The sequence below is a fragment of the Schistocerca gregaria genome, chromosome 2, assembly GCF_023897955.1.
Source record: "Schistocerca gregaria isolate iqSchGreg1 chromosome 2, iqSchGreg1.2, whole genome shotgun sequence".
NCBI classification, from domain to species: domain Eukaryota; kingdom Metazoa; phylum Arthropoda; class Insecta; order Orthoptera; family Acrididae; genus Schistocerca; species Schistocerca gregaria.
Window position 1 is genome coordinate 382,050,126 of NC_064921.1, and position 14,635 is coordinate 382,064,760.

Here is a 14,635-nt window from a genome sequence, read left to right on the forward strand (position 1 = left end):
AAACCTACCGGTAACAAATCTAGGAGCTCACCTCTGAATTTATTAGAGGTCTCGCTTTAATCCCAAACGCTAGAGCAGTACTCAGGAATTGGTCACACTAATAATCTGTATGTGGTTTCCTTTAGAGATAAATTGAACTTTACGAAAATTCTCTCAATAAAACCGAAGTCGACCATTCGGCTTTCCCATTGCCACGTTTACGTACTCGTTACATTTCATATTGCTTTGCAATGTTACTCCTAGATACTTGTATTTAACCGACGCATCTGTGTCAAGCAGCACACAGGAGTTGGTTTTTCCTACCCATCTGCATTAGCTTACATTTTGCTGCACTTAGAACGATCTTCCATTCATCCCACCAACCATAAATTTTGTCTAAGCTACCTTGTATCCTCCTACAGTCACTGAACGACACCTTACCTATAAGAGCGGTCCCATCACATTTTCCTTAGACACTTCTGACGATTCCCTTGTCTCTGATAAACACTCGACGTCGAGGACAACGTACTGCGCTCTATTACATGAGGTGTCTTCTAGCTACACACATATCTGGGAACCTATTCCGTACTCTCGTACCTTCGGTAAAGGTGTACAGTGGGACACTGTGTCTGACGCTTTCCGTAACTCTAGGAATATGGTATCTGCGTGTTGCCCTTCATCGATGATTCGCAGGATATCGTGCGAGAAAGGGGCAAGCTGAGTTTCTCACTTGCTGGTTTGTAGATGGAAGCTTTCCGTCTCAAGAAAATTTATTATAGTTGAAATTACAATACGTTCAGGAATTCTGGAGCATACCGATGTTAACGATGGTGGTCTGTAATTCTGCGGGTCAGTTCTTGTACTCTTCTTGTCACAAGGAGTCAGCTGCTGTTTTTTCCAGTCGCCTGATACTTTGCTTTCACTCGTTGAAATCTAGACTGTCAACGATCTTTTACATCCACCGATCCTTGGAACACATTTATGGTGACATGTCTATATGACTATTTTCTCTCCTTATTTCTTCAGTGATCGTTTTCTGCATTTGTCTCGATTTAGCAAAACCACCATTTTTTAATATGTACAGGAAGCCTGTAATGGTGTTAAAAATTTGGATAGATGAGACGTCAGTCACACCTTTCATTAAAAATGTTCTGCATAGTGGTTGAACCTTTCGAGAAAATCAGTACCTGAAAACAAGTTAAATAATCACACACTTATTAATTTCGAGAAATACAATGCATTGGCTGTAGACTTTAGTCCAGACCAAACGTCTTAATCAGCTCATATGATAGTTTTGCTCACTCTCTCTAATCTGGGCCTTTCAATGAAATCACACAGGTGACTTCTTTTTAAATTCCACTTTAACAAACAAATTGTTTATTATTTTCTTAAAATCTCTCATAATTAGAGATTGGAAAGAACGAGCTGTATTTGCTTTCACAGATCGCATTCAATACTAATTATTACTGATGACCATCTTTAACTGTTAAGACTGTCATCTTGCGATCCTCAAAAAACTTGCTGTTATATGTCCTGTTCCGTTATGACTGTACCACACATGTCGTTTTAAGCTTATAGTGGATAGTATGTAGCACATTTCACAGAGGTTTGTTAAAAATAAAAAAAGTTTGTTACAAATAAAACAGTATCAAGCAAGTTTTTGTAGGTCAGAAGACGACCGACTTAACTGTTGAAATCGGTCATCAGGAGTAAATGGTATTGAATGCGTTCTTGGTTACTAAAAGTATCCTCAAAGTTAATATTTTCTGTCCTCTTCTCCCCTTACACCTTTACTTCCCATAGTTCAAATCTCTGTATGTAGAGGATCTAAGACTGAGTTTAAACAGATCGGTATACGTTACTTCTTTCATATTTAATCGTATTCTGAACATTTCAGTAGTCCATTTGACATATTTAATTGTTGTGGGACAAGTTTCGAGATTTTATGCTTCTTCCCTTAAACAGAAATGCATCATAAACAAATATTCGCGACGTTTATTTACTGTAAGAAGTATTTTCATACCTTCAGGGTATTGGTTGATAACTCCGTCGTTGTAAGTATATTCGTAGTAGTATACCGGCTCTGAAGAATATCTAGCCATACTTCTTACGACAGCGTCAACTCCCTCCACGAAAAAGAGATGAGAATCAAACTGAAAATTATAAATAAAAATATGAAAATGTTAAAACTGGTTCCAATCCAAATAGGAGTTCCTTGACACGAGAATTAAATAAAATAACAAACACTTTATCCATAATGATATTATTTATATAATGAATAGAAAAACAAGTGCTACGAAAATAATCGTCCGTGAGTTGTAAATTTTACACTGTAATCTTCAACAGTATCTATACAAAATAAGTCGAATATCGAAACTGTGCAATACTGGAAAATGTTTCTACAGTTCTTCTTTGATTGTGTAATACCTGTAAAGTACACTTTTTTGTTATATCTTTTCATAGAACCTCACAGTATGAATAACTAGATAGTGGGTGCAGTTTCCGTTTGATAGTACATATTCAGCTCACAGAAAATTCCACTTCAGTTTTGAAACAAATTTAAAACGTTTATTGTTATGGGAACCATCTGATTTGGATAGTTGTAGCCTGTAGATTTCCTGTAATAGGTTTATTTTCAATGCTGTTCAGCCGTTTAAGTTTTATGCGTAGAACTAATGCCAAATTTCGATATTTTGACCTATTTCACTAGATGTGCCTTATTGTGTATCCAGCACCTAGAGCTTTAGCTAAATTTGGTTTGTATATCTTCTTTATGGCTTACATCTTGTCTACTTGGCCTTGAATATGTTGTCACTCAAATTGTGATTTTACCCATACAGTGAGGTGACACCTCATTCTGAGCATACATAAGTTTAAAGCTAATTACGTTTGCATATAACATCAAATAGAGTTAGGTTATCAATCCATTTACTCGTGCAATTGTAACCAGTTGTGAAGCTGATTACAATTGGCAACTAGACTTCGAGTTATAGTATTACTCGCTTTATCATTCAATAGTATGGTTTTTTATCATTGGCACTGTACATACTTTCCTACATCGCAATGTTTATTATTTTCGCTTATGACAATTTTACTTTTCTTCTTTTTAATATTTTACCTTTTGTTATTACTCAACGAAAAGCCTATATGGTTACTACAGATTGTGGAAATGAAGCACAGTTCCTTACAATTTAAATGACGTAAATCTAGTTGAATGTTCGTTTCGCTGCCACTTTGCATATTGCTACAGAGACACGTATTTCTAAAATTTAGTTGGCTAGCAACGCCATCTCACACTGCTTTCTTCTAGCAATAACGCAGCGTGTGTGGTGCTAGTTCTCTGACAGCCGTCATGCAGCTACTTCCTTGTTACTGTAGCATTAGCAGTGAAAGACATGGCTAGCGACAGATTTCATGTAACATGACAACTTACTTTAGGTAAGATCACAGCTATAAACAACTAACCAAATTTACTTTGCACTTTATTTTGTCACGATCTACAAACATATTTTTGGTTTGCACATGACAATAAGGACGATTCATCTGATCATGTTATGACGATGTATAATGCTTGGTGGTTGGTATACAAGTAATCAAGTACTAAAGGTTTTAACGGTATGTATCATACAAGATAAGTTCAAATACGCAATATATTAAGCTATTGTTCATTTTTGTTACGCAGTTTTTTTTGTATTTTAGATGTGAAGATGGCTCGTCGATGTGTTATCAAACAATTTAATATTCACATATTTTAACACAACAGGCCGCACATCTTGCTTTATGTCGGTGTCAAATAACAACGTAAATTTTTAATATTTCATTTCACTTGAAAAAAAAGGCAAGCAGGTAAATAAACTTTTCGTAGGAGAGAAGGCAATGTTTGTTACGCAGCATCCCATTGGCGGAACTTCCTGTTTGGCCAACCGGTGTATTTGGGTCAGCTTCTCTGCGGAGAACTTGGGCGAGTATCACTTGTGAGGCAATTCTGCTTCGAGTTCCGTTGAGACTTCTTGGTCTCACGTCTTCGGACTGCTGCACGAGACTTAGACTTCGGCTTCAGAAGCCACTTAGGTCGCAGTCCACCAGCTCATAACGCAGTAAAATGGTAAGTTCACGTCACCTAAGAGACGGAGGAATGGGAGTGACGACACGATGGCAGGCCTTCTTTACAAATTTAAGGCACCTCGAGAGGAATAACATTGTGTTCGATGGCTAGCCTATGATTCAGATATTTAAGGGTTCCTGCACGAGTTTTCCTTCACCCCCCAAAGATCGACGCAATGATTATGTTCGAGACGAAATTGTGTGTTTGATTTATTTTGATGAAGGGCGGGTTATTTACCATCTTCTTTCCCCTACAACCTTTCCGTGGACTTTGATTTTCGATAGTTGTTTTTAATTTCTTTCAGTGTAAGGATTGCTGTGTTCGAACTTTCTCTCGTTTCTGTTGGTTTGGAGAGGGTACTGTTTCATTTATAAATCATATCTTTGTTTCATTTTGCATTTTAATAACAATGAACTACGGTCAAACCTAACCTGTTTTTGGTTTCAGTAGACAGATGAGCCCCATAACTATTTAATACTACTGATTTTGACAAGGACCACATCCACGACTGAGCTGTCAGGGCTATTCATTTTCAAGTTGTTTCCTTTGCGCACAGTTACTCACATCCCACTTGAGTCGGAGAGGCCGATTTGGATGTTAGGAGAATGCATTCGATACAGTTCAGAGGCTTTGTTTATATTTAGCCATAGCCCAGTGGTAGCTCTCAGTGTTTTGATATACTGTAGACTGATATGAATAGCGCTTCTCGCAAGTAATTACAAGATTGTGTCGTAATGTCCGGCAGATTTTTAAGAGTATTACCTATTTTCTTCCACTTTCGACTTGAAGAGCCAGTTTGCACCGCAAGTAGTGGCAGCGTGCAGCGGGTAGAATTGATCATGAGTATTAAAGCGATCTGAAGGACCACCTGTATCAGGAACTGAAAGATTAGCGTTGCAAGAGTGAATCATCTGCATACAGACTGCCTCCCCCAACCCACAACGCAGTATCCTGTGTTTGGCTAGGTACGAGCGTGCGCATCACGATTGATTGGAGAATCGCACTAGCCAAATGAATCCCATTCCCTATTCTTTAATCAACTGTTTTAGTTACCGTATGCACACACTTTCCCATCAGGCAGCAGCAGATATACTTGTGTAAATGAACATGCCAGTGATTGAAATGTCATTACTTCCAGGTCGATTTTGTTTAATGGCACTCATATAATCGATATATCGTTCACATGTTGTTGTTGTTGTTGTGGTCTTCAGTCCTGAGATTAGTTTTATGCTACTCTATCTTGTGCAAGCTGCTTCATCTCCCAGTTCCTACTGCAACCTACATCCTTCTGAATCTGCTTAGTGTAATCATCTCTTGGTCTCCCTTTACGATTTTTAACCTCCACGCTGCGCTCCAATGCTAAATTTGTAATCCCTTGATGCCTCAGATCATGTCCTACCAACCGATACCTTCTTCTAATGAAGTTGTGCCACAAATTCCTCTTCTCCCCAATTCTATTCAATACCTCCTCACTAGTTATGTGATCTACCTTCAGCATTCTTCTGTAGCACCACATTTCGAAAGCTTCTATTTTCTTCTTGTCCAAACAATTTATCGTCCATGTTTCACTTCCATACATGGCTACACTCCAAACAAATACTTTCAGAAACGACTTCCTGATACATAAATCTATATTCGATGTTAACAAATTTCTCTTCTTCAGAAACGCTTTCCTTGCCATTGCCAGTCTACATTTTATATCCTCTCTACTTCGACCATCATCAGTTATTTTGTTCCCCAAATAGCAAAATTCCGTTACTACATTAAGAGTCTCATTTCCTAATCTAATTCCCCCAGCTTCCGAAAAATGTTTCATATGGCTTTGAGCACTATGGGACTTAACAGCTGTAGTCATCAGTCCCCTAGAACTTAGAACTACTTAAACCTAACTAACCTAAGGACATCACACACATCCATGCCCGAGGCAGGATTCGAACCTACGGCCGTAGCAGTCGCACGGTTCCGGACTGCGCGCCTAGAACCGCGAGACCACCGCGGCCGGCCCCCCAGCATCACCCGACTTCAGTCGACTACATTCCATTATCATCGTTTTGCTTTTGTTGATGTTCAACTTATATCCTCCTTTCAAGACATTGTCTATTCCGTTCAACTGCTCTTCCAAGTCCTTTGCTGTTTCTGACAGAATTACAATGTCATCGGCGAACATCAAAGTTTTTATTTCTTCTCCATGGATTTTAATACCTACCCCGAATTTTTCTTTTGTTTCCTTTACTGCTTGCTCAATATACAAATTGAATAACATCGGGGAGAGGCTACAACCCTGTCTTACTCCCTTCCCAACCACTGCTGCTCTTTTATGCCCCTCGACTCTTATAACTGCCATCTGGTTTCTGTACAAATTGTAAATAGTCTTTCGCTCCCTGTATTTTACCCCTGCAACCTGTAGAATTTGAAAGATAGTATTCCAGTCAACATTGTCAAAACCTTTCTCTAAGCATACAAAAGTTAGAACCGTAGGTTTACCTTTCCTTAATCTTTCTTCTAAGTTAAGTTGTAGGGTCAGTATTGCCTCATTTTGTTCCAACATTTCTACGGAATCCAAACTGATCTTCCCCGAGGTCGGTTTCTACCAGTTTCTCCATTCCTCTGTAAAGATTTCGCATTAGTATTTTGCAGCTGTGACTTATTAAACTGATAGTTCGGTAAGTTTCACATCTGTCAACACCTGCTTTCTTTGGGAATGGCATTATTATATTATTCTTGAAGTCTTAGGGTATTTCGCCTGTCTCTTACATCTTGCTCACCAGATGGTACAGTTTTGTCAGGACTGGTTCTCCCAAGGCTGTCAGTAGTTCTAATGGAATGTTGTCTACACCGGGGGGCCTTGTTTCGACTCGGGTCTTTCAGTGTTCTGTCAAACTCTTCACGCTGTATCCTATCTCACATTTTATCTTCATCTACATCCTCCTCCTTTTCCATAATACTGTCCTGAAGTACATCGCCCTTGTATAGACCCTCTATATACTCTTTCCACCTTCCACCTTTCAGCTTTCCCTTCTTTGCTTAGATCTGGATTTTCATCTTAGTTCTTGATATTCATACAAGTGGTTCTCTTTTCTCCAAAGGTCTCCTGAATTTTCCTGTATGCAGTATCTATCTTACCCCAGGTGAGATACGCCACTGCATCCTTACATTTGTCCTCTAGCCATGCCTTCTTAGCCGTTTTACACTTCCTGCCGATCTCATTTTTGAGACGTTTGTATTCCCTTTTGTCTGCTTCATTTACTACATTTTTATATTTTCTCCTTTAATCAGTTAAATTCAATATAGCTTTTGTTACGCAGGGGTTTCTATTAGCTCCCGTATTTTTACCTACTTGATCCTCTGCTGCCTTCACTACTTCATCCCTCAAAGATACCCATTCGTCTTCTACTATATTTCTTTCCCATATTCGTGTCAATTGTTCCCTTATGCTCTCCCTGAAACTATGTACAACCTCTGGTTTAGTCAGTTTATCCAGGTCTTATCTCCTTAAATTCCTACCTTTCTGTAGTTTCTTCTGTTTTAATCCACAGTTTATATCAATAGATTGTAATCAGAGTCCACATCTGCCCCTGGAAATGTCTTACAATTTAAAACCTGGTTCCTAAATCTCTGTCTTACCATTATATAATCTATCTGATACCTTCTAGTATCTTCAGGATTCTCCCATGTATACAACCTTCTTTTACGATTCTTGAACGAAGTGTTAGCTATGATTAAGTTATGCTCTGTGCAAAATTGTACCAGACGGCTTCCGCTTTCATTTCTTACACCCTACTATGTTTCCTTCTCTTACTCTCCCTACTCTCGAACTCCAGTCAACCATGACTATTATATTTTCATCTCCCTTCACTACCTGAATAATTTCTTTTAACTCATCATACATTTCATCAATTTCTTCATCATCTTCGGAGCTAGTTGACATATAACCTTGTACTACTGTAGTGGGCTTCGTGTCTATCTTGGCCACAATAATGCGTTCACTATGCTGTTTGTAGTAGCTTACCCGCACTCCTATTTTTCATTCATTATAAAAGCTACTCTTGCATTACCGCTATTTGATTTTGTTTTTATAACCCTGTATTCACCTAACCAAAAGTCTTGTTCCTCCTGCCACCGTACTTCACTAATTCCCACTATATCTAACTTTAACCTATCCATTTCCCTTTTTAAATTTTCTGATCTACCTGTCCGATTAAGCGATCTGACATTCCACGCTCCGATCCGCAGAACGCCAGTTTTCTTTCTCCTGATAACGACGCCGTCCTGAGTAGTCCCCGCCCGGAGATCCGAATGGCGGCACTATTTTACCTCCGGAATATTTTATCCAAGAGGACGCCATCATCATTTAACCATACAGTAAAGCTGCTTGACCTCGGGAAAAATTACGGCTTTTATCGTTCATACACTCCTGGAAATTGAAATAAGAACACCGTGAATTCATTGTCCCAGGAAGGGGAAACTTTATTGACACATTCCTGGGGTAAGATACATCACATGATCACACTGACAGAACCACAGGCACATAGACACAGGCAACAGAGCATGCACAATGTCAGCACTAGTACAGTGTATATCCTCCTTTCGCAGCAATGCAGGCTGCTATTCTCCCATGGAGACGATCGTAGAGATGCTGGATGTAGTCCTGTGGAACGGCTTGCCATGCCATTTCCACCTAGCGCCTCAGTTGGACCAGCGTTCGTGCTGGACGTGCAGACCGCGTGAGACGTCGCTTCATCCAGTCCCAAACATGCTCAATGGGGGACGGATCCGGAGATCTTGCTGGTCAGGGGAGTTGACTTACACCTTCTAGAGCACGTTAGGTGGCACGGGATACATGCGGACGTGCATTGTCCTGTTGGAACAGCAAGTTCCCTTGCCGTCTAGGAATGGTAGAACGATGGATTCGTTGACGGTTTGTATGTACCGTGCACTATTCAGTGTTCCCTCGACGATCACCAGAGGTGTACGTCCAGTGTACGAGATCGCTCCCCACACCATGATGCCGGGTGTTGGCCCTGTGTGCCTCGGTCGTATGCAGTCCTGATTGTGGCGCTCACCTGCACGGCGCCAAACACGCATACGACCATCATTGGCACCAAGGCAGAAGCGACTCTCATCGCTGAAGACGACACGTCTCCATTCGTCCCTCCATTCACGCCTGTCGCGACACCACTGGAGGCGGGCTGCACGATGTTGGGGCGTGAGCGGAAGACGGCCTAACGGTGTGCGGGACCGTAGCCCAGCTTCATGGAGACTGTTGCGAATGGTCCTCGCCGATACCCCAGGAGCAACAGTGTCCCTAATTTGCTGGGAAGTCGCGGTGCGGTCCCCTACGGCACTGTGTAGGATCCTACGGTCTTGGCGTGCATCCGTGCGTCGCTGCAGTCCGGTCCCAGGTCGACGGGCACGTGCACCTTCCGCCGACCACTGGCGACAACATAGATTTACTGTGGAGACCTCACGCCCCACGTGTTGAGCAATTCGGCGGTACGTCCACCCGGCCTCCCGCATGCCCATTATACGCACTCGCTCAAAGTCCGTCAACTGCACATACGGTTCACGTCCACGCTGTCGCGGCATGCTACCAGTGTTAAAGACTGCGATGGAGCTCCGTATGCCACGGCAAACTGGTTGACACTGACGGCGGTGGTGCACAAATGCTGCGCAGCTAGCGCCATTCGACGGCCAACACCGCGGTTCCTGGTGTGTCCGCTGTGCCGTGCGTGTGATCATTGCTTGTACAGCCCTCTCGCAGTGTCCGGAGCAAGTATGGTGGGTCTGACACACCGGTGTCAATGTGTTCTTTTTTCCATTTCCAGGAGTGTATGAACTACTGGTAATATCTGTGTGGCTACTGAAAATAGGGTTCTTGTCACGGTCCCCGCGGTTGCCCCAGTCGGAGGTTCGAGTCCTTCCTCGGGCATGTGTGTGTGTGTGTGTGTGTGTGTGTGTGTGTGTGTGTGTGTGTGTGTGTGTGTGTGTGTGTGTTACCACAAATTTCCAGTTTACTGAAAATTGAACACCACATAATTTAGATAGACTACATTAGTTTATCTATGAGTAATATTAAGCCATTGTCAGAGCTGATGACTTTACACAGACGTTCCACAGATCAGGAGCTGAGGCGAGTACGCGTGCTACTTACCAGAGCTGTGGTGTAGTTGTCCTGCAGCGTGATCTCGCTGTCGTTGTAGTAAAACAGTCTCACTGAATGAGCGCCACTGAGCTGCTCCTCTCTGGTCGGAAGTCTCAGGTCACAAGCAACAATTTCCTCAAAGTTTGCGTTCAGGTTGCTAATGTCTTCTTCTGTAGCCAGCGATCCAGTACCTGCAATGACAATCAAACGCGACTCTTTTAAGGTAGTAAAATTAACATTTAATAAGGAAAAAAGAAAGCGAACGGCCTTGCTGCAGTGGTATAATCGGTTTCCGTCAGAATACCAAAGTAAGCGCTGTCGGGCTTGGCTAGCACTTGGATGGGGGACCGACCTGGCTGCCGAAAGCTGTTGGCAAGCGGGGTGCACTCAGCCCTTCTGTGACAAATTGAGGAGCTACTTGACTGAGATGTAGCGGCTCCGGTCTTGCACACTGACAACAAGAGTGGTGTGATGACCACATGCCCCTCCCTATCCGCATCTAGTGACGCCTTGGGGTTGAGGATGACACGGCGGTAGGTACTTTTGGGCCTTCGAGGGCTGTTCGGACAGAGTTTAATAAGAAGAAGCAGAAACAAAATCCAGAAGTAATTCTTGTTACAAAAACTAAAAATACGTCAGTAGTAGCAGATTGTCTGTGAATAACACCATTGTCTTGAGAAAAACATGAACTGCTGTATATGGCTTTGACATTAAATGTTTGTATCCTCAACTGCACAACGTTAAGGCCTCTTTCAAATTCTACAGCAGATTTTAATCCAAATATGAGGTATCGAACGCATCTCAAAAGCGTGTAGGTATGGATCAGGATGGAATCAGTGACTCTTCTGGAAATTTCATTCACTCCACTGTCTTTTTTTATCCAGGTTCATGACAGATTTAGCACCAGAGAGAATTATTTTTTAGTTATTGGTTGTTTTGGGGAAGGAGACCAGACAGCAAGGTCATCGGTCTCATCGGATTAGGGAAGAACGGGGAAGGAAGTCGGCCGTGCCACTTGAAAGGAACCATCCCGGCATTTGCCTGGAGCGATTTAGGGAAATCACGGAAAACCTTAATCAGCATGGCCGGACGCGGGATTGAACCGTCGTCCTCCCGAATGCGAGTCCAGTGTCTAATCACTGCGCCACCTCGCTCGGTTATTTTTTAGTGATTCAAGTTTAGTCTCGTGAGACATGCTGATATAACAACATGCATCGAGTTTGTAGTTGTTTCTCACTGTTGTAACCTCCAAGACACTAACGTTTTGCTTCTCACCCGTTAGAAGACTAGTTTCAAATATAATTTAGGAACAATTTTAAACATGGTTGAGAGCGGTTGCTGCATACGCCATATATTGATAATTTAGGAAAATACTGAGTTGAGATTGTTGCTGAGTGATGGGAGGTGAGCGAAAAGTGGTGAAAAATCATTTTTTTGTGATTAATGATTTGTGGAAAATTTTTCCCATATCGTCGACAAAGAATTTCCGAGGCGCCATCCAGATTCGAATACTGAGGAATGCAGTATATGTAATACTGACATACACGCAATGAAGGTGTGAAAAGGACCAAACAGCACAGGGTAAAAATTGTAAGCTGTCAGGCAAATCCAACACCTTCCATGAAAACCCTGACATAATAAGAAAAATCTAGTAGTATGTCACATAGCTCTGAATACATCGTGACATTAAATTAGTCAAAGTAATACGAGTAACGAATGAGCAAATGGAATACCACAGACTAACACAAGAATGCCTAAATGCATGTCGTACCTTCCCACCGTGAGACCGACGCAGTTCCGAGGGGAGAAACGAGAACAGAAACAGAGAGCAGAAACGTGCTAAGCTAGAAGGCCCTACCATAAGGGACGGACTGGACACCCACGCCGCCAGCCTACCTCTAAGACTACCACCCACACATTTTAGCGTGAGACTTTTTCGCGTGTCTGTTACGTCAAGGTCCACTCCCAGCCCATGTTAAAAGCTAGAGCCCTCCAGAAAAACAGTATAGATTTTACGATAACACAAAAAGGGCCACTACCACCCGCAAGTTTTAGCGTGAGACTTTTTCGCGTGCCTGTTACATTAGGACCACCCGCCAGCCCATGTTAAAAGATAGAGCCCTCCAAAAGAACAGTATAGATCTTACGATAACGCTAAAAGGACCACACCAGCTGCAAGTTTTAGCGTCAGACTTTTTTGCGTCTCTGTTACGTTGAAAACTATAAAAAATATTGCCCCACCACGAAAAGTATAAGGTTTCTCATTGGATAGACAGAATTTTTGTAGGCGGAGCTTAAGGTTAACATTGAGACCCTGATTGGTCAGATGAAAACACAGCCAGATATTTTTTTAAACCAACTTCGGTAAATTGTAGTAAGGAGAAGTTAGGAGAGAGTTGCTTCCGAGATGGCGAGGTGAGCGGAGCTGTGCTGCTCGCCGCTGCCCTGACGCTGCCTAAACACCGACAAGGTAATGAACGCACGCGATGCCGCATTTTTGAGCGCATAAGGCTTCACTCAGAACTACAGAAGTCTCATCTGTTACACCCCCGTTTTGCCTAATAATAGTGGCGATCGTTAATTAAAACTCATGGTGTTCACATTTGCCACTTGAAGAACAGATCTGAAACGCGATGATTTTTCTTTTATATAGTTATTGAGAAGCCACATCAGCCACTGTAATTTACGACAAGTTAAATAAGTAATTAAAGATAATTGAGGGTCACTTTCGACCATTTTGATAGTTTTCTCTTTTGTGAAACTTAAATTAAACCTAGATTATAGATGTGATACGGCATAGGTCATCCTTCGATCGATTGTAGAACTTGGAAACCCATTTAGGGAACATTCGTTCACGTTTTTGTTGAACGCAGTTGGTTTTTGCCATCCTGTATTAACACATTTCCTTTTATCGATAGTGCAATTTATAAACGATGTTTTGTGATTAGAATAAATTTCCAATGGTAAACTTAACTGCTTTTTCGACGTTATTTTACCAGCTAACTAAAAATAGGAAAGCCTTGAACCCTTTCCACTATATTTAGTTAGAATTAAGATTCTTTTACAGGGAGTGCAGTGGAGCTGACGCTGAGATCATTTAGTATTTGGTTATATCATCGCTAGTCTCACTGAACTCTTCTGAATTCTACATGTCATGTGTGGGCTGGCGTCTCCTTACCAGGTTCAAACTAGTCAATTCCCTAAAAAACACGCTAAGAGCGTCGTTGCGCGAAAGTAGTAGGGAGACACGATATAGAACAATCAGACACCACCATACATGTTTAGAAAATCCCACTGTTTCCCTGTCAAAACAATACAATCCTTATAACTGTATGAATCAGTCAGTTTTGGCTTAGATTTGCGTGTCTACACTTGCGTCAGGCTAGAGCCACTGCAATTATTCTTAATATTGATGTAAAGATTGTTAAGAAGTTATGACGAGGTGGAGTGCCTGAAATCCGGTTTGAAGAATATATAATTTGGTGTTAATCCAGTAGTCAGTTGTTTTCTTTACAAAGCGAACTGAATTGAACATATTCTAATTCTATTTCCTTTAATTGAGTGCAGTGTGCGGTTTTTTATTCATTGGTGCGTGAAATTCAAACAGTTGGTCATTCCTTCTTTTATGATTCAGTCTTCTTTCGAGCTTGGCGACTCCCGGAACAACGGACCATTATTAACATTAGTGAGATGCGTATGCCATATCCCAGTCATGCGTTTGTACCGATAAATTAATATTCACAGTGAATTTTTGAGGTAAACTATAAAAACTTCAGAGCTCGGGAACAAATCCATTAAATCCAGGTTTTTTCGAGAATGGAGCCACCACTACATAAACCCAATGTTCTTACGAAGGAAGAGAAAGGGGCATCGCAATAAACAGTCTTTGATTTGCTCTCAGATTTAGCTGTGTTAGCCGCCTTGCGTTTTGTATCATTGGATAAGTGATAAAACATTATAGAAGCAGTTTTCTAAGGAAGATTAAGTTAAATTAGTAAACATTAATATAGGTCATTTTTATTCTGGTATTGTAATTTTCGATGTTATCACTCTTTGTGGCCAGGAAAGGATAACTTGCAGCTCATTCATCAGATAACATATGTAATCTTTTATGTCAGTACCACAACAGTCTCTGATCACAAATGTTCGTTTACTCAGTTGCTGGTTTTAATCATTATGATCATATAGCAGGCTATCAACTATAACGTTACAAGTAGCATCCTAATGTACATAGTATGAGAAGTTAGCAAAACATAACTGTTTTCACGAACTTAACCGAGTAAGCAAATAAAATATATAGCCGTAAATGGCATGGTCACATAGGGCAAAATCATGATAAAATGGTAAACATTCATGGCCCATAACGCCGGGTCACCGCTTGTGTACGGTGCTTACGACTGCAGAGCTGA

At 41.4% G+C, this 14,635-nt stretch overlaps 1 protein-coding gene across 1 annotated transcript in view; it reads right to left on the reverse strand.

The window, feature by feature from the left end:
- LOC126320668 (esterase FE4-like) overlaps positions 1 to 14,635 on the reverse strand; it is a 78,974-nt gene that overhangs the window by 14,956 nt on the left and 49,383 nt on the right. Inside the window, exons 8-9 of the mRNA XM_049994086.1 lie at positions 10,236 to 10,417; positions 2,003 to 2,132 (exon numbers count right to left, since the gene is read on the reverse strand). Coding sequence (XP_049850043.1) covers positions 2,003 to 2,132; positions 10,236 to 10,417 — 312 coding nt within the window. The remainder of the gene's footprint in view (positions 1 to 2,002; positions 2,133 to 10,235; positions 10,418 to 14,635) is intronic.